The following is a 21,644-nucleotide window of genomic DNA, read 5'->3' on the forward strand; positions in this document are numbered from 1 at the left end:
AAACATAAATTATCATCTGATTGGCTAGTTAAAATGCTCTGACTCAGAGTCAAATTACTCAGTGACTGTACAGTTACTTTGTGTGGGCTTAGGAGTTCTAGAGCAGAATAGCTCTGAAAAAAACGTATCATCTGAGAGCACAGGGCTAAAGGGCATCTGAAATGCTGAATAAGAAAGCTGATAAACAGAGGTTGTGGCAGACCTTTTGATTCTTTTAGGCTTCTAGTAGTTGGTTACCATATGCGAGGACCTAGCAGTGAGTTATTTTATCTCTTGACGTGTCTGAGTTAAACAACTTTAACCCACTAAGCAGGAATAGAGACACTTTATACATCAGTTAGAAAACATAAAATAGTCCCACCTCTCCAGGAGAATTTTAGTTGAATTAAATCATAAGAGACACAATGATTATTGCACATAATGTACTTGTCACACTACATCTGTTGAGTAGAATTTCCATTCCAAGTGTTGTTTTCATCTTCACCATCATCTTGAGTCCTCAATCTATAGATCTTCCCCTCCTTTTTAAAGTCTTCCCCCCGTTTCTCCAGCACTCTTTTTCTGACAGGTTCCCTGGTATAACAAAAGAGGGAGAAAAGAGAAGATGACATAAAATGAAAACAGCAGTAACACAAACCTGTTTCCTTTACAATTCCATTACTACAGGCAATGATATTTCAAGGAAAGCTCATGGGAGATAATGATATCTACTACTACAATACTAGGCTTTAAATGTTTTTGGCAATTTAACTTCATCTGTTCTCCAAGACAAACCAGCTAAATCATATTTTCTATTTCCATGTATTTTTTTTCAATATATCTTTATTGATTTCGGGGGGGGGGGGGGTAGAGAGAGAGAGAGAAACATCTATGAGAGAGTCGTCACTGATCAGCTGCCTCCTGCACGCCCCGACTGGGGATCAAGCCCATAATCCAGGTATGTGCCCTGACCAAGAATCAAACCGTGACCTCCTGGATCCTGGGTCAATGCTCAACCACTGAGCCACAGCCGGCCTGGTTCCATGTATTTCTTGATGAGTTACTAAGCTTTAGAAGAGCAGGGACTATCTGCCAACTAATCTTTCCTTTACAATTTATGCAAGATGATATATTTACTAAAATATTTATAACTTACACAGTATCCTAGAAGGTATCCAAGGCTCCAATCATAGCCTAACTTACAGAAATGGTCAATTTGCAATTTTTTATCTTTTTTTATAATGTTTAATAATTTATACAATTAAGAACAGGACTTCTTCATCTAAAAATGGGAAGGAAATGGGTGAAATTTAAGGTAATTCATTCTCCAACACCAGAGGGGAAGAGAGCAAAAAGAAAACAGGAAAACCAATAGTGGAACACAAAGTTTTGCCTCTCATATATGCATTCAACCCATCCTTTGCCCCAGCACAAGTCCTGTTCCTTTATTTGAAAAATGTTTTAAAAACCCACACAGCAAGGTATCTGATACTACAGTAACTCCGGATTAAATGCTTCCACTCATTGCTCAGTAAGAGTTCTAAAGTTCAGCATTTACAGGGCCTAGTTTAAATGCTGTTCTAAGACTAGAGAATTTTCCTCTGTCCCATTTGAGTAATGTACTAAGGCTATAATTGGTCCTCCTGCCTAATAGTTAAGGAAGAAATAAAATAAAAGCTAAATAAGCCCAATGACAATATTTATACAAATCTTCATCTAGAGCAGGGGTGGGGAACATCCAGCCCATGGGCCAAATTCACTTGGTGTGGCCCTGCAAAAGCAACAGCAGGCAAGACTTGAAATTCAATAAATCTAGGAACTTTTTTCATAGTTTGTTTAATTGATTTCAGAGAGGAAGGGAGAGGGAGAGACAGAAACATCAATGGTGAGAGAAAGTCATTGATGGACTGCCTCCTGCACGCCCCTTCCTGGGGATAGAGCCTGAAACCCGGGCATGTGCTCTGACTGGGAATGGAATAGTGATCTCCTGGATCATAGGTTGGTGCTCAACCGCTGAGCCATGCCAGCCGGGCTGGACTAGATTTTAGAAAGACGGCTGAGGAAACTCAGGTAAATGAACTTCCCTGGAGAGATGATACAATAAACCTTCAGAACATTTGGGGGTTTTCCCATATACAGAAAGAAGACAAAGGACCTTTGACAAAATTTTTCATTTTGAATAAGGTACTGGCATTACTAACATTTTGCAAATGAGCAAAACACAAACACATACCTGTTTTCTGAATTGCTAGATGATGCAATATTTGAGGATTCTGGAGATGCTGCTCTCACTGAGGTCTGTGCAGGAGGAGGATTACTAAATAAGAAGTTGCTGATCAATCTCCAGATGGCAAGGAATGGGTAAAGTACTGTCCCCAACAGTGTCCAAAAGTCTCCACTGGAAGAATGTACCATAGATGTAGTTGGTCTTCCTGCCTAAAAATTAAGAAATAAACCTAGATAAAGACTACATCAGCCCAATGACATCACACTTGAAGTTCTAGGTGAATCTTTTATCTGAAAAAGTCCTACTAATTTTAGTTTACTGCAAGAAGGGAAATTACCAACTTTGCTGTTTTCCAGGTGTATATAAACTTCTGGGAACCCCTGGAACTCTACTTTTAACGGAGTAATCACAACACAGAAACCAGAAAGTAGTTTTTGGTAAAATGAACCAATTATTTTTAAGAGAACTAAACTTTTGTATTTAAATTAGTAACTTTGATAACAAAGTTCTTTCTTAATTATGAAAAAAAAAGGGAGAACGTTTCAAGCCTCAGTGAATACAATTAATCCTAGCTACTGGCGGGCCAACTTTTTCAGGTGTGGGCCTCTAGCTCAGAGCAGGGAAAACTATACTAACCCAGACACAGAAGACCCAGCTCTCATCCCAGCTCTGGCACTTCAGCAAAGTCATTTAAGCTTTCTGAGTCTCTTTTCCTCATCAGAGATTAAAATACTGTTGTAAGGATCAAATGGAATTAATATGTTAAAGATTAATGTTATTTTCATGTTGAAATGTTTTTTAAAAACTTGGTAAAAATAAAAGTAGTACACAAATAAAAACACTAAGTCTGTAGATTGGATATTCTGCATTTCTTATTTTCTTCTCCTATTGGTCATTTTTGTCCATGAAAATAGGCGGGGGGGAAAGTTGAAAATTAAACTAGTGCCTCACTAGCAATAAAAATACATAAAGCACAGGATAATGGAACAATAAACTGATCTAACATTTTTGGATAATGTGGATTTTAATTATCCACAATACACCATTCACCTTCCCTTCCTCTAATTATAAGAAACAATCAAGAGTAGAACAAACAGCACTGTAAGAATAGAATAAATATATATGTATATACATACGGGCAACAGAACCACTGAAGCACTTGGGGCAAGTTCCAAATCCAATAATTTCTTTTTATAATCTTCTTTGGTAAATTCTCTCCTGGGAAACATGGTTGCTAATGAAAAATTACCATAAGTGTTGCCAACAGTCTGTAACATAACAATAAGTTTAAAAACATTAAAATGGTGCCTTTTAAAAAGATATTATACACTCATATACATCTAAAACGACTGCTTTAAATAAAATTGCCTTGATTTTAAAAGTTCATGTAAATGTAAACTCAAAAAACATTTCTAAAAACTGGGTGTAGCTGAAAGTTGTCAAATCCAAATAGTACTTAAAAGCTTTTATAACTCAAAAATGACCATAAAATAGTAAGAATATAGTTCCTAAAACCATATGAACAAACTGAATAAAAATGAATAAAAATGAATTAGATATCTCTTTGTAAAAAACTGAATAAAAATGAACAATTAGATATCTCTTTTTAACAAACCAAATAAAAATGAACAATCAGCTGTCTCTTTTTAAGTATGGCTGCAGTTTGCCATGAGAGTTTTCACTCTCCTTATACTTTTACTAGTACCTCACGAATACACTGGATTATAGGTATACCCTATTAAAAATCTGGAACAGACAAGAATTTCCCTCATATATATAACATTAGGAGTTTTTGCCTCCTCCTCTCAAAGAATAAATGGTCCATAATCAACCCACACCATACATACAATCCTAGACCCAGGAAATTACATTCAGCAGCATCACAGAGCCACCCTCATCATTTTAAGCCGCTCATACTTGTTAAATCTTAAGACAACTGTTTATCTAGAAGATTCCAAAGAAAAAGACTAACACTTCTGTTTTTTTGTAATTTTCCACTGTAGGTCAAATACATACCTCTCATTGTTCTCACTCTAATATAAGAACATACACCAACACAAAATCAAGTTATCCTACTGGGGAGAAGTTCCAATAGGACGGATGCAATCAAAGATCTTTTTTTTCCCCCTCATGTGGCTCCCCCTTCTTCACTTACCTGTGGCAGAAGCAGTAAGACTCAGGTCAGGGGCACTCCTTCTTGGAAGGCCCCAGGTGGGGTTCCAAGGCAAAAGAAGAATGAAAGCGGCTATTTGGGTTAGTTCTACTATAAAGCTTAGGGAAAAAGAGTTCTTAAAATAATTTTTATATTGTCCAGCCCAGCTCACCAGTGGAGGAAGGCAGACAGCAGGTATCCCCCTCTTGGGACCCATAAGTGAGATAGCAGGCTAAATGCAGAGAAGAGATCTAGTGGAAAGATCTGAACTCTAATTTTAACACTGATGATGCATGAGACAAATACTAGTACATATGAGCCCAGATCCTATAGGACACCTGATGTCTAAAATCAATTGAGTAAGAAATCAATCAGAAAATAAAAACTAATTGGAAGTTACTCATATCTTACTTTCTAAGTTATCAAATTTCACACCCATGTCGATTATACAGTAAAACCACGTTCTGGAAGTAAATTCCTAAAGATACTTGCTGCCAAATAAAGATTATTGGTCTTTAAGCTTGGACAACTGGCAGATGGTGGGAAAATGGCCAGCTCAAAAGCATTCTAAACAACCTGCAGAAAACGTGGAGAGGACCAAGAAATACTGCATCCTCTCTACCAGGGACAACTCCCTCAGAATAGATCTCTGGAAAATCATTTGATTTTCACTCCTTCAGCTGAGTGGACTAAGCAGTGAAAAAAGTTTTCAGAGCTTATTGTACAACATCAGCAAATTCCTATTTTTTGTACGACAAGCAGATATGCTATTCCCATGTGGCACTATTACATGATAGAAGCTCCACAACATCCCAGAGTTGTCCTGTGCCTCCCTCCTGGGGACAAGTCATGACTTATTCACATTCTTCAAATCCTACTTGAAAATGTTCTCCTCTTACATTTTAATAACCTATTCATCTACCTTTACTACAACTCAAGACAAATTTACCTGTGCAGCAAACTGCCTTGCCTCTTCTAGAGGTGCATCAGAAGGGAACTGATTTGTAAAGGAAGAACCATCAGGAAGACGAAACTGAATTCTTGCAACGGTGCTGTGAAAAAAAAAAATTTAAATCAGCATCTTTACCACTACATATTCTCAAACATCATCAAAAGTTAGAGAAAATGGAAGTGAAAACGCAATGAAAATAGTTTTTATTTCACAATGTTAATCTTTTTGTTTATATTTTTTAAGAACAGCTTTACTGAGATATAATTCACATAAAGTTCACCCTCTCAAAGCATACAATTCAGTTTTTTAAAAAATATATCTTTACTGATTTCAGAGAGAAGAAGGGAGAGGGAGTGAGTTGAAACAACAACTGTAAGAGAGTCATCATTGATCAGCTGCCTCCTACACGCCCCCGAATGGGGATCAAGCCTGCAACCCAGGCATGTGCCCTGACCGGGAACTGAACCAAGATCTCCTAGATCCCAGGTTGACGCTCAACCGTTGAGCCACACCCAGCCAGGCAGACATTTTTAATATAGTCAGAGTTGTGCAATCATCACCAATCTCTAGTTCCAGCACATTTTTACCACCCCAAAAAGAAACCCCAAATGCATTGTATTCCTCTCTCACCTAACTCTGGCAACACTAATCTATTTTCTGAATCTGTAAGTTTTGCCTACTTTGGACATTTTTTTAAAATATATTTTTTATTGATTTCAGAGAGTGGGGGAGAGAGGGAGAGAAACATCAGTGATTACAGTCACAATCGGCTGCCTCCTGCACATCCCCTGATGGGGATCAAGCCCCCAACTCAGACATATGCCCTGACCAGGAATCGAACCATGATCTCCTGGATCCTAGGTCGATGCTCAACCGCTGAGCCATGCCTGGCCGGGCAAAGCACAAAATTTTTAAATTTTGATTAAGTGCAACCTATCTATTGCTTTCTTCTGTTGTTTTTGTTTTCTGTTTTTTTGTGTGTTTTTAAAAAATATATCTTTATAGATTTCAGAGACAGGAAAGGAGAGGGAGAGAGAGAAAAACATTAATGATGAGAGTCAATGATTGGTGGTCTCCTGCACGTCCCGCTGCTGGGGATCGAGCCCCAACCTGGGCATGTGCCCTGACTAGGAATCGAACTGAGATCTCCTGGATCATAGGTTGATGCTCAATTTCTGAGCCACACCAGCAGGGCTGTTGCTTGTGTTTTTAATATCCTGTCTAAGAATCCACTGCCTATTCCAAGATCACAACATTACCTTTTTTCCCCCACTAAGATTTTATATACTTTTAACTTTTACATTTAGGTAGATGATCCATTCTGAGTTAATTTGTATTTGTTTTTGTTTTTTAGTGTGAGGTAAGAGTCCAAATTCATTCTTTTACATGTGGATATCCACTTGTCCAAGTACCATTGGTTGAAAAGACTATTCTTTCCCCACTGAACGGTCATGGTACCTTTTTCAAAAATACATTCATCATAAATGCACAGGTTTATTTCTAGAGACTCAATTCTATTACATGATCCATCCTTATGCCAATTCCACATTGTCTTGGTTACTAAAGCCAGAAAGACTGAGTCTTCCAACTTTGTTCTTTTTCCAGATTGTTTTGACAATTCTGAATCCCTTGCATTTCCATATGAATTTCAGGATCAGATTCCTGAAAAAATCTTGACCAAAAAATCTGGGATTTTGATAGGGACTGTATAGAATCTGCAAATCAGTATGGGAAGAAGTACTGCCATCTTAACAAAAGTCCAAGACTTGTACAATGAAAACTAGAAACATTGTTGAAACAATTAAAACCTAAATATAATTGTTAAGTGTATCACTCTCCCTTTGGTAACACAATGGGACCTTTCTCCTCCCCTCCCTTTTCTTCCCCCAGAGGAGATTTTCTAGTCTCTCTCTTTCTCCTAAGCTCCAACAGCCCTTCTTCTGCTTCTGTAACTTGTTTCCTAAGCCCATTTCTTCTACCATTCATTTCTTCTACCTCTGTGACTTTCTAAATAAACTTTCTCTTATAAAACTAAAAATACTGTTAGGTATATTCATAAGTATTTTATTACTTTTAGAAATAGTTCTTGGGAGAAACAAGATGGTGGCATAGGTAACAGCTGCACCCGCTGTCTCCCACAACCACATCAAAATGACAACTAAAATACAGAACTACATCACTCAGAGCCTACTGAGATCTGGCTGAACAGAAGCTCTACAACCAGGGAACTAAAGGAGCATCGAGACCGGCAGGAGGGGCGGTGACGCGGGCGGATTCGGGCTGGATCCCGGAGATGCAGCCGAGAGCCCACACCTGGTGCCGCGGTTGAAACCCCGGAGGGAACCTCGGCGGTGGGGGTTTCCCGGAGGAGAGAGGGGTCCCAGCCCCACAACAGGCCCCCAGCCCAGGCCTCCAGGGCCAGGAAGAGACATCCCCACAACTCCAGGCTGTGAAACGAGTAGGGATTGTCTCTGAGGGTCCCAGAGGCTCTGCTTAAAGGGCACGCGCAGCGACTCACTAGGACGCGCTCCCTCTGAGCCCAGCGCCGGGCAGCAGCCTGAAAGGAACCTGGGACACTCAGGGAGGAACTAATCTGCCTGAAATCCCGGAAAGAGCTGAAGGGGAAGCTTTCTCCCAGGCAGAAGGGCTGGCAGAGGCCACTGCCCCTTTGGTGAGTCCTCCCCACACACAGCCGGCAGGCAGGCGCCATATTTGAATCGCCAGCACCTGACTCACACCTTTGGCCCCGCCCCTCCCTACCTGCAAGCTCATCCAGGCCATTTCCAGGGAATTTTCTCTGCAAGTGGCCTCTCAAGCCTTATGCTTAGGACTTTCCTAAAATCTCTCAAACAGGCAGCAGTGTGCCCCATACAGCTTGATACATGGCCCTAGGCCTGGCATTAGCGGCAGCCTGCATTGGCTCACAGCTTGGCCTCTCCTGGACACCTCCAAGCCCAGCCCAAGTAGCAGCCATCTACGGTTTGCTGTGTAGCTCAGGCTGGGTGGCCCTGGGCAAGGCACTGGCACAGGCTGACTTTGTACCTCCCAGGGGGCCTCAGAGACAGTGCACCTGGTGGTCAGACTCGACCACGCTGGATTACAACCCTGCCACATCCAGGAGTGACACACTCAACGGGCGCACTTGATGAACATCAAAGTTCCACTGAAGTAAATCCTGCTCCATAGGGGTGTTTCCAGCACAGCAGCTCTCTGGCCGTAGTTGCAGCTGGTACTCACAGCTGATTAGTCTGGGGGTCAGATCCTCCCAGGGACATCAACAGCAACCAAGGCTCAACTACAACAGGACAGTGCACACAGCCCACACAGGGGAGCACCTAGAAGGCCCAGCTCAGGTGACTGGGGAGGCTGAGCCACTGGACCCTACAGGACACCTTCTACACAAAGCCGCTCTACAAATTCCAGGAGACATAGCAGCTCTACCTAATACATAGAAACAAACACCTGGAAGCAGCCAAATGTGGAGGCAAAGAAACATGTCACAAAGGAAAGAACAGAAGAAATCTCTAGAAAAGGAACTAAATGAAAGAGATCCAAGCAAGCTAACAGATACAGAGTTCAGAATAATGGTTATAAGGATGCTCAAGGATATTAGTAAGAGTATGACAAAAATAATTGAGAAAATCGATGAAATAATAAAGGACCAATTTGAAATGAAGACTACACGAACTGAAATGAAGAATAATTTACAGGGAATCAACAGGAGAGCAGAGGACGCTGAGAATCAAATCAGCAATTTGGAACATGAAGAAACAAAAAACACCCAACCAGAAGAGGAAAAAGATAAAAGAATCCAGAAATATGAAGATAGCATAAGGAGCCTCTGGGACAACTTCAAGAGGCCCAACATTCGTATTATTGGGGTGCCAGAAGGGGAAGAAAGAGACCAAGAAATTGAAAACCTATTTGAAGAAATAATTACAGAAAACGTCCCCTACCTGGGGAAAGAAATAGACTTACAAGTCCAGGAAGCACAGAGGGTCCCAAACAAGAGGAATCCAAAGCGGCCCACAGGAAGACACATCATAATTAAAATGCCAAAGGTTAAAAACAAAGAGAGAATCTTAAAAGCAGCAAGAGAAAAGCAATTAGTTACCTACAAGGGAGCACCCATACGACTGTCAGCTGATTTCTCAACAGAAACTTTGCAGGCCAGAAGTGAGTGGCAAGAAATATTCAAAGTGATGAAAAACATGGAACTACAACCAAGATTACTCTACCCAGCAAAGCTATCATTTAGAATTGAAAGTCAGATAAAGAGCTTCTCAGACAAGGAAAAGCTAAAGGAGTTCATCACCACCAAACCAGCACTACAGGAAATGTTGAAGGGTCTTCTTTAAGAAGCAGCTAATGAACAAAAGAATCTGATGAACTAAATAGATCCAGAGACATTGAAGCATGTAACAGACAATCATATTTCAGAGAGAAGAGGAAAGGGGGGTGGAGGGTGGGAAGAGATTAACAAAAGAAATTATACGCATATATGCATAACCCTTAGACACAGACAATGACAGGGTGAAGGCCTGGGGAGGGGGTGGGAGCGAGGTGGAAGAGCCAATTGGTGGGGGGTAATAGGACACCTGTAATACTTTCAACAATAAAGATAAATTTTAAAAAATTTAAAATATATATAGTTTTTTAAAGCAATTTTTATGGTTACAAAAGTTATTATTATTAATTTTCTAATATGTAAAATATTAAAAAGTACAGAGAAGAAAATAAATATTGACCATAATCCAACTAACAGGATGTACTGAAAATCTGAATTTTTGTCTTCACAACATATTTTTGTTTTGGGAACTACCTTATCCCTGCTATACGTCACTCATTCTGGTATGATTATCAATAACATTTCACCACAGGGGTGGGCTTACCAACTACCCTAAACAGAGAGCCACACAAGCAGACATAGTGATAGATATGGAGGTGGCCACATCATCCAAGCAGGGTCAATCAGAATTCTCTTCAGTGAATGAATGATATGGGCTTTGGGAGAGAGGGTTCATCTCTCCTCTCCTGGTTCAGGAACTCAAGATCCTGAAGGTGCTATGAGGCTCTCTTAACACCACCTAAGAAGTTTCTCTGAGAATGAAACTAAACAGAAGAAATCAAGAGATTAAAAAGAGAGAAAGTTCTACTGATATCCTTGAGATCCCTGGATCTAGCTGTGCCTAACCAAATCTGTCACTGGAACTCACAAATGCAGAACAATGGATGCCCTTCTTTTGCTTTATCCTATTTGACTTGAGATTCTGACAACTAAAGACTCCTAATACACAAGATAATCAGTATACTCATTTGGATGTATATGCTTCCTGTCATTTATAAAGATTTCTTGAGCCCTCTTTTTTTTTGAAGTGTTTTCATTGATTTTTAGAGGGGGGGGGGTAGAGGGAGAGAGAGAGACATCAGTGTGAGAGTAGAACAAACATCGATCAGCTGCTTTCTGCAAGCTCCCTACTGGGGATCTAGCCCACAACCCGGGCATGTGCCCTGACCAGGAATTGAACTGGCAACCTTTTGGTACACAGGACGGTGCCCAACCAACTGAGCCACACTAGCCAGAGCTCTTGAGCCCTCTTTTGAAAGTCATTTACTGCCCAGCTGGCATGACTCAGTGGTTGAGCATCAATCAACCTATGAACCAAAAAGTCACGGTTTGATTCCGGTCAGGGCACATGCCCGGGTTGTGGGGTCGATCCCAAGTAGATGGCCTGCAGAAGGCAGCTGGTCAATGACTCTCTCTCTCATCACTGATGTTTCTCTCTCTCTCCCCCCGTTCTCCTTTCCTCTCTCTGAAATCAATAAAAACATGTATTTTTTTTTAAAAGTCATTTACTGACGTTCCTCACCTTACAATGGGGTTATGTCCCAATAAAGTTCATTGTAAATTGAAAATTTACCTACCAAATAGTATAGCTTAGCCTAGACTACCTTAAACATGCTCAGAACACTTACATAAGCCTACAGTTGGGCAAAATCACCTAATACAATGAATACATTGTAGAGTAATGGTTGTTTAACCTTGTGATAATGTGCCTGACTGAGATGCTTCCCAGCATTAGGAGAGAATATATCACACACCACTAGACCAGAAAAAGATTAAAATTCAAAATCTGATGTACGGTTTCTACTGAATGCTTATAGCTTTCACACCATTGTAAAAACTGAAAAATCCTAAGTTGAACCAACCCAAGTCCCTAACCAAGTTAGGGACTGTCTGTATTTAGTACTATTATATTGAACACTCACATTCAATAACAAATATCACTGGCAGCTGCCAAACTGGTGAATATGTCCTTCTGGAACTACTTATTATAGCCACAGCACACATCAGTGTTAAAAAGCAGCTCACAACCACGGTTCTTCTCAGCTGCTACATAAACAAAGACATTTAAGTAGAAAATAAAGTACCTCCTTTGTCTTGCAGAAGCCTCCTTCTTAACTTCCATTTCTGCCTGTTTAGCCAACAAGGCAGCAGCTTTAGCAGCTTCTACTTCTTCCTTTGTCCTTGCAAAACGAGCAGCTCTCTCTGCACGATCCTTTAAAATAGTTAAGACGATAAGTATCTTTCACTGCCAGATTCTGTACTCAACAGATTTCCAAACACAAGAATAAACACACACATGCATGAAATTCCTTAAAGCCATACACGTTAACTTTATCACTCTGGATCTGGTATTTTTTAGTTTTATCAACTGTCAGGGAGCTGTTATTAAACAAACACGAACCTGATTGTATCACAGAGCCTGGAACAAGGTCTGGCACACAGTAGATAAGTATTTGTTGAATAAATGAACAAACAATATTAAGGTAGGCATGGTTTTCATATGTATGACAACTGCTGAATAGTAAAAGCCACTGTTGCAAAACCATCCTAAGCTTCTACTTGATTTTCTAAATCCTTTGAATGTCCCAAAAAAGAATGCTTGTGGCTAGGAGAAACTGCTAGGTAACCAAGTCTTAGTTTCTTTTCTAGGGAACCTTTGGAAACTACCTTTTGACTACTGATAAAATTCATAATGTAACATGAAGAAAAATTAGTTTGAAAAATAATCATCTCAATTTTAATATTAACTATATTTTAATTCAATGTACACTTTCTGTAAAAGGAAGCTAAAAATTGGTACTTTTTGAGTCACTAAAATCTACTATTTCTGTGTACATTATCTAGTAATAAACTAAAACCATTGTGCATGGAAAAACAATTTCACAAATGTTCTACAGGCAAGCATTAAACATAAACTTAATACTCACCAGTGCAATCTGCTGTTTAATACGCTCTCGCGCTGCCTTATCTTCTGCCTTTTCTCTGTTTCTTTCCTCTAACATTCTTTTCGTTAATTCCTCTTCTTGCTTTCTTTTATAATCCAACATTTCTTTTCCAGTTTTTCTCCTCTCAATTTCTTTCTTAATCTCTCTCTGAATTAAAGATAAAGTTTTATGAGCCTAAAACATAATTTAATAATCTGCCCTAGATATTATTCTGTATGCAGGGAAAGCTGGTTGTAGGTACAGCTAAAGGAATAAACAACTTCATAAAATGTAAGAGGCAGTAGAATTTATTATCAGCATGGGAGGGATAATGGCCAAATGTCTATCAATTTATATATCTTTGCCAATGGTTCTATTAAGATTATGATGTGGTCAAGGAAACTTGAAAACAAAGAGAATTACAGGTCTTTGGTTTCTAAGGTGAATATGTTAAACTTTGAGGACAATAAGGTAGTGATTTATTTGGCTTAAAGAAATAACCTTCCTATATAAAAACCCCAAAGAAATGATGATTAGGTGCACATGGTGAGAAAAGTAGAATGCAGCAACACCACAGGTAGAATTCAGCAAAATGTCTACAATTTTTTTTTTTTTTTTTTTTCACAAAAAGGAAAATTTTGATCTGCATCAAAGCAAAATATTTTAGTTCAAGTCCCTTTATTCTTAGTGTAAAAGACTCACAGCAGAGGGTGAAATGACGAACCAATTTACTCCTAGCAATTTATAAAAAGAATACAAAAACAGTGTACACCATGATTCCACTGCAGAAGACAGGTAATTCCCTTCACTGTTCTGCAACACTGAACTATAAGCAGGAAGCCATCCTTGGTCTGCCGACTGAATAGGGAATCGAATGTTCCCTCACTTAAAGAGTAAAACAATGCTCAGTGCACAAACTTTACCTGTTCTTCCTCTTTCCTCTTCTCTTCTCTCCTTTCTTCAAGTTTTTTCGTTAGTCTGTATTATAAAAGTTTTTAAAAATTACATTAACTGAGACACATCATATTAATATAAAATACACTTAGGAGATTTATTTAGCTAAAAACTGGGGAAATGTAGAAACAAACAAACAAAAAAGCTCCTGAAGACAAAGCAACAAATTTTCTAGCTACTAGAGAAATCCTTGATGAGTCAGTTGGAAGCCCAGTGGGTAACCTTGTTCCAGCTCTAAGTGCCTTATCTACTTAACATTAGTTCCCTTTTTATGCCCGATTTATTTGATATTGATTTTAAAAATATACACATAATCTTCAAATATATAAATCAATAACTTACAAATGTTTTGCCCCTTAGAAGTAAACAGCAATATGGTACAAAATTGTTAAAAATAAAAGCAAAAAACTAAAGGCTAGCATTTATAAAAACTAATAAGAAAATTGAGTTCCAACTGTAATAAATTCATCAATTAAAAACTAGTAATTCTGCCCAGCCGGGCATGGCTCAGTAGCTGAGCATCGACCTAGGATCCAGGAGATAGTGGTTCGATTCCCGGTCAGGGCACATGCCCAGGTTGCAGGCTCGATCCCTAGTCAGGTGCATGCAGGAGGCAGCCGATCAATGACGACTCTCTTATCACTGATGTTTTTATTTCTCTCTCTCCCTCTCCCTTCGTTTCTCTGAAATCAATAAAGATATATTTTAAAACAACAACAAAAACAACTAATAATTCTGAAAGCAGACAGTGGTAATGGTTGTACAACCTTGTTAATATATTAAAACTCACTGAGCTGTATTTTGAATTTTATAGTATGTGAATTATATCTTAATTTTAAAAATGGAACTTTCTCTGAGAGGGATTTAGGTTACCCAGGTATATGTAGTTGCTAAAACTCAGCTGAACAACTTATTCCAGAAATCAAAGGGAGTGATCAAAGAATGATGAGACATTATGTCCAAAGCAGAGAAGACCCAGCATGAAGGGGATCCTCTAGTCAAATCTGGGACAATCTATGCACCAAAAATAAGAGAAATGAACTATAATACATTAGAGAGAAAAAAGAATTCATGAAATATCTTACTGCTGAGGGGAGTTATAAATTAGTAAAACCACTTTAGAAAACTGGCCAACACCTACGGCCCAGAAATTCCCACTCCTACAAATTCATCCAGAAGATACATTCACCAAGACATGTACAAGAATGTTCATAGTGCCCTATTCACAACAGCCCCAAAGAATTCAAACATCCATCAACAGAATAGATAAATTGTACAATAGTCAAGTAATAGAATGCCACACAGCAATGCGAACGCACCAACTATTGCCACAAGCAACAACACAGAAAAGCCTCACAAACACAATGCTCAGCAAAGGAGAGCAGACACAAGGAGGACATGTGGCATTGGTTCCATTAGATTCAGGATAGTGGTTATCTTTAGGAGGGAAGCAGGAGTTAAGAAGAGGGCATTAGGCCTCCAGTGCATACAGTGCACTGGTAATTTTCTATTTCTTCATCTGGGTGCTACTGCCCAATAAGAAGTTGACTGAAAAAAGGGGGGGATTAGGGAGAGGAGAATCAAGGAAAGCACTTCTCTAAAAAACAAAACGTAAACGGAATAAAATCTGAGGGGGAAATCACCATTTTTAACTACCAATGAAATAACTGATCCAAACAAAAATCAATGGATGCCAAAAGCACTGGATGAAATTTTGTTGTTGTTTTTTAAATATATCTTTATTGATTTCAGAGAGAGGAAAGGAGAGGGAGAGAAACATCAGTGATGAGTGAGTCACTGATTGAGCCCACAACCTGGGCATATGCCCTGACCAGGAATTGAACCCCGATCGCCTGGATCCTAGGTCGACGCTCAACCGCTGAGCCACACCCAGCCGGGCTGGATGTAAGTTTTTGAGGAATAGCATATTCACTGTTTCAACAAATCACCCCGGAGATAACTTATTAAATGGAACAGGGTATTTTTATAATCGAAAAATCCAACAGACACCATCTTAACCAATGACTAAACTTACCATCACCAATAATGCACACATCTGCCCTGGCCGGTTGGCTATACGGTTAGAGCGTCGCCCGCAGACTGAAGGGTCCCGGGTTGGATTCCTGCCAAGGGCACTTACCTCGGTTGCAGACTTGATCCCTGGCCTGGTCAGGGTGCATGTGGGGAGCAACAAATAGATGTGTCTCTTTCACATCAATGTTTCTCTCTCTCTCTTCCTCCCTCGCCCCCTCCACTCTCTCTGAAAAGCAGTGGAAAAAATATCCTCAGGTGAGGATTACAAAAAAATAATGCATACATCTGACATTAGTTGCCTATTAATGTAAAGGGGAGGACAAAACAGTGACAAATGACACTCTAGAACTACCCTAGACTCAAAAAATGCCCAAGTCATAAAAAATGAAAACAAACAAAAAAACAAAACAACGGAAATGTTTTGGATTAAAAGAGACTAAACAAAATTCAAAGAATGATCTTGAACGGATCTTGAATAGAGAAAAAAAGTTATAAAGGATATTAGGATAACTGAAGAAATATGCATATGATCAAATATCAGATAATCTTACAATTTACAATTTCTTTAGTGTGATAATGGTACTGTACTAATATCTGAAAATGTCTTTATTCTTTAATTATATATCACCTGCAGAATTCTCTTCTAAGAAAAACAGGTGCAATTTTGTTCTAATTTGGTTGAAAAGCCCACTGCATCTTGCTCAATGACAAATCAACTGTTTCATCATTTTTAGATCTGGGCATCTACTACTCAATTGGTTTTTTTTATTGGCCTGAAGGGCAGGGCAGGGTAGGGCATGGGTCGGGGGGTATATATCCCAGGCTCCAACCTAGGCTGGAGCCCCCGCTCAGAGCCAAAAGAACCTCAGCCAATGTTTTTATTACGTATACCCTTAAGGGTATAGAAATGATGAGCTACAAGGACACTTGGGATAGGAATATTATATAGGTTGGTGTTTTTAGTTATTGTCATTGTCTATGAATCAGATTCTACAAAAGGAACAAAATTCCTAATTAGGTGTAACTCAGATGAATAAAATGCAGTACCTCAGTCTGTGAATTATTAATTAGTATCAGGACCTACGTTTTATTGGTTGAATCTGATCAATTAATCTGAGCAACAATTTGAAGTACTTACATGATTTTAATTATACAACCAAAAGTTGTCTAAGCAGCAAATAGTTACTTCTTAATGAAAACTGTTTCATTATGAAGAGTTTCTTAACATTTCATCCAATTTCAATATTAGTATCCTTTTTTTAAATCCTCACCTGAGGACATTTTTCTTTTTTAACACCCCGAGGAGATTCTTCACTGATTTTGAGAGAGAGAAGGGAAGGGGGGCGGGGGGGAAGAAACATCGATAGGTTGCTTCCCGTGATCAGTTGTATCCCATCAGGGGACCAAACTCACAACCTAGGTATTTGCCCCAGGAATCAAACCCACAACACTTTGGTGTACGATATGATGCTCCAACCATCTGAATCACACCAGCCAGGGCAGCATATGTGTTTTAAAAAAATGCATATGTATATCTCCAAGAGCACTTTAAATGTTTTTTCATTTAAGGAATCTCAAACAACTGCAGGCCCACTCTAGCCTGATATGCTAATTTGAAAAGTAATAATGCTCCATGAAGAAAATTTAGCCACCTCAGAAGCAAAGAAAAAAACCCCCTTAATTCCTCCTTCAAAAATATTAATATAAACATTTTGTTATGTATCTTAAAGTATCTTTCATTCACTATACTATATATCATATAAACACCAGTGCATGTACATGTAACTTTTTAAAATTAGAATAATATATTATATTGTATTTGTAGAACTATACAGGCAGACATTCCCTTACATGAGAATGGAAGATATTAAACAATAGGGCCCTAGCCAGTTTGGCTCAGTGGTTAGAACATCGGCCCAAGGACTGAAGAGTCCCGGGTTCAATTTTGGCCAAGGACACATGCCCCAGGGCACATGCAGGAGGCAACCAATCAATGTGTCTTTCTCACATTGATGTTTCTCTCTCTCTCCTCCCCCCTTCCTCTCTCTCTGAGCCTAGGGTGAGGATTAAAAAAAACACAACAGGAGTTAAGGGGATGGATGAAAACGGTGAAAGGGATTAAGAAATACAAACTGCCAGTTATAAAAATAGTCATGAGGATATAAAGTATATGTTGCACATCTAAAACTAATACAATATTGTATGTCAACTATAATTTTAAAATAAATTTTAAAAAAACAAAACACTCCCATTTCCCACCGAATTAAATAGCTCCTGACCCAGTCCCACAATAAAGGGCTACCTGTCATATTTCTTCTCACTCCCACCAAGTCTCCAAATCCTTTTCTAATTTTTGATTTTCACTTCACCCCAAGGTGGTGCAAGTAAGGGTGTCCAGTGGTGGGTTTGGTGTTAGCAAAACAGAAGGAAACAAAAGAGGATGAGCCCTGGGAACTTTGATTCCCTGCTGCTCCTCCAGCCTTACCCCATTTCTCATCGTTGCAAGAGAATCTATCCTGCTTTTCACATCAAGATCCTGGCCATGCCCAACTCCTTCAAAAAACAATCAGAATCTAGGTTTTGCTAAAATGAAGCTGATTTTTACAATCATGAATAAAGCCAAATAGCCAATGTCAGCAATCATTTTGAACCTTGTTTCACCATAGCAACTATGTGAACAAGAAAATGTCAAGTCTTTCTAAGGAATTTTTCTTTCTTTTTTTTTTTTTTTTTTTTAATCCTCACCCAAGGATATTTTTTCCATTGCTTTTCAGAGAGTGGAAGGGAGACAGAGAGAGAAAGAGAAACATCGATGTGAGAAAGACATCAATTGGTTGCCTCTTGCACTCACCACAATCATAGCTGGGGTGGAGCCTGCAACCAATGTACGTGCCCTTGGCCAGAATCAAACCCAGGATCCTTCAGTACCCAGTACCCAAGCCGATGCTCTAACCACTAGCAAAACTGTCCAGGGCAAGAATTTTTCTTAAAGTTCATATAAACACTAAGTGATTTTAAGTTAGAATTTTAAAAAATTCCTACTTATCCATTTACCATTAATTCATATAACTTTTAAGAATCATTGTATAAAAGACTATGACTTACTATTTACTAAATCATTAAAGTATTAAACTAGAAACCACAAAAAATTAGAAATTTGTATGATTATCAGACCAACTAAAAACATATGACATTTAATAGACACCCAGTTATGTAGAACCCAGGTTCAGTATAGTCATAAAATTAACAGAAATTCTTGCCCATCTGGAACTTATTATCCTATGGCATAGCAAAATAAAAGCAGAAGTGACAGATGGAAACACTTATGTTACAAAATGCCAGTGAAAAAAGATTCTTAGAATGATGAGACCTAAAGCTGATTGATGATTTCAGAGATACAGAAGAACTTTACTTCTAGAATTAATCTTTATGAATACAAACAAGTAGGTTAGGTAATAAAAAAATTTCAATCCAGAATTCTGAAACTTCATTTGTACAATTTTTACTTTTACTCAAATTAATAAAATAACTGAAAACCAATGTATTTTTACTAAAATACTATTTGCAAAAATAAGAGCAAACCTTTCCACTCTGACAGTGAGGTCCTCCGCAGGTCTCTGATCTGAACATCCACTAGGCTCCTGAGACGAAGTGGCATGATCTGACCCCTCTCCTCCTTATTTGTTAAAAATAAAGAAATAAGAAAACTGTTGCATTTAATGTCCTTTTTTAAAAGGTATAACTCTTTTGGGTTACAACACTTGTTAATCTTGTTTCTTAAACATTACATATTTTCCCTAAGAATGGAGGAGATAAGAAATGAGCTACTACTAATTCTGAAGTTTGGATCTGGATACAATAGTACATAAATAGGAAATAAGGCAGTTACCCAGTTGAGGTAAGAGTCAGAAGTAAAACATTAATATTAATCTGGCAGGAGGAGATATAATAAAAGTAGAATAAGCATGCTTAGACATAGGTAAGTAGGCTTTACTCTAGAGCAATATTGCCAAGTATCTATGGTGTCCAGTATAGCAGCCACTAGTTAATGAGCACGTAAAATAAGGCTAATGCAAGTGAGGGTGTAAATTTTTACTTGTATTTAATTTTAATTAAAACAGCCACATGTGGCTGTGCCTACGGTATTCAACAGTGACACTTTAAAGGCTGGGTTTGATCCTGGGTATTGCTCTAGATTTACACTGGTCCATGGATGCTTCTGTATACCAAAATGATTCCTTAGAGAAGCTTTTCATGTCTCTACAGTAGTAGTCTTTGTTTTTTAATTCTCACCCGAGGATATTTTTTCCATTGCTTTTCAGGGAGAGTAGAAGGGAGAGGGGGAGAGAGAGAAAGAGAGGAAAAAAGGGAGAGAAACATCAATGTGAGAGACACATCGATTGGTTGTCTCCTGCACACCCCCCGACCGGGACAGGCAGGGGGATAGAGCCTGCAACTGAAGTACATGCCCTTAACTGGAACTGAACCCAGGACCCTTCAACGCTCTATCCACTGAGCCAAACAGGTTAGGGTTCTACACTAGTTTTCTTTTAAGAATTTCCTGAAGGACAAAATTCTGTCCTGGCCTATTCTCGGATACCTAGAGTCTGGCACTTCTTTTTAGAATCTCTGCCATTTTCACCAACTTGATAACTTCTCTCATTTTTAATCTCTGCAAAAGCAAGGACTATAGAGCAACAAAGTCTGGGTTCAAGTCCTATCCTGTCACTTCAGTAAATTATCTAATCTCTCTTTGCCTCATCTCTGTAAAATGGGGACAATGTGTTAAAATCAGTAATATGCTTAGACTTTTACTCACACTGGAACACAGTGTTTTAGTTATAACAACCATAGTGGAAATACTAGAATTACTACGTAGAGCCGATGGTGTACATCTCTTCCTACCTCTGCATTCACCTAGGCAACTGAAATCAGCCACAGAAGGTGTATTTAGCACCTTGGAAATTAGCAAACACTACAAATAAGGACTTTTTCTCCCAAAGGCCATTTTTTTCCCAAAGGCATTTTGTTAAAAATTTAACAGCACCCTGCTGAATGCAACTGTTGGATAATAAGCTATTTCATCCATAAAGTTATGTGTATATTCTACATTTTCAAATCATTTATAAAATGCCAAAGACAGAAAACTCTGTGGCACACCATTAGAAAGTCTCCACTATGTGACACTTATTTATTTTTCTGGGTCATAAATCCACCTAACTACATTATTATACAGCACTCTTTTTTCAGCTTGTCCACAAGTTATCTTTAAAAGTTTTGTTTAATTGCCCAGCTGGTGTGGCTCAGTGGTTGAGCATCAAGCTATTATCCAGGAGATTGCGGTTTGATTCCTGGTCAGGGCACATGCCCAGGCTGGGGGCTAGATCCCCAGTAGGCAGCCGATCATGACTCTCTCTCATCATTGATGTTTCTATCTTTCTCTCCCTCTCCCTCTCTCCTTCTGAAATCAATAAAATCATATTAAAAAATTGTTTTAAAAAAAATTTCGTTAATTTGCTGTTATAAAGTTATGAATATCTTTGACATTCATTTTACTTACTAAAGAAAAGTTATTAATTTCCTACTAAACACACACAATGGTTTAACTTATAATTTTTAGACTTTATGATGGTGCAAAAGCGATACACATTCAGCAGAAACAGCACTTAGAATTTTGAATTTTGGTATTTTTCCTGGGCTAGCTGTGTGTGGTAAGATACTCTCTCACCATTCTGGGCAGCAGCTGCTAGCTGCAGCTCCCAGTTAGCCATGCAACCACACAGGTAAACAACCAATACTCTATAATGTACTGTTGCCAGTGTTTTTTTGATATTGTGTTCTGAGCACATTCAAGGTAGGCTATGCTATGTTATGTTGTTTGGTAGGTTTTACATATTAAGCATATTTTTAACTTATATTTTCAAGTTCTGGGTTTACTGGGACACAACTCCATTGTAAGTCAATGAGCATTTGTATTCAAAAGGGAATGAAAACTTTTGGAAATGATAAATATCCAGGTAAATGTAAAAGATAACTATTCTGCTGTACATGTAAATGGACTACATTCATAATAG

At 38.7% G+C, this 21,644-nt stretch overlaps 1 protein-coding gene across 2 annotated transcripts in view; it reads right to left on the reverse strand.

Annotated features, from left to right (window-relative positions):
* Positions 1 to 15: 15 nt before the first annotated feature.
* The window catches only part of UBXN4 (UBX domain protein 4), a 34,868-nt gene continuing 13,239 nt past the window's right edge, over positions 16 to 21,644 (reverse strand). For both annotated transcript variants that reach the window (XM_081141857.1, XM_081141858.1), the window contains exons 6-13: positions 19,153 to 19,246; positions 13,506 to 13,560; positions 12,586 to 12,750; positions 11,743 to 11,870; positions 5,308 to 5,410; positions 3,343 to 3,474; positions 2,213 to 2,415; positions 16 to 573 (exon numbers count right to left, since the gene is read on the reverse strand). In XM_081141857.1, the coding sequence (XP_080997983.1) occupies positions 435 to 573; positions 2,213 to 2,415; positions 3,343 to 3,474; positions 5,308 to 5,410; positions 11,743 to 11,870; positions 12,586 to 12,750; positions 13,506 to 13,560; positions 19,153 to 19,246 (1,019 nt within the window). In that variant the 3' untranslated portion in view covers positions 16 to 434. The remainder of the gene's footprint in view (positions 574 to 2,212; positions 2,416 to 3,342; positions 3,475 to 5,307; positions 5,411 to 11,742; positions 11,871 to 12,585; positions 12,751 to 13,505; positions 13,561 to 19,152; positions 19,247 to 21,644) is intronic.

This window comes from Miniopterus schreibersii (assembly GCF_964146895.1).
Source record: "Miniopterus schreibersii genome assembly, chromosome: 7".
In the NCBI taxonomy this organism is placed as follows: Eukaryota; Metazoa; Chordata; class Mammalia; order Chiroptera; family Miniopteridae; genus Miniopterus; species Miniopterus schreibersii.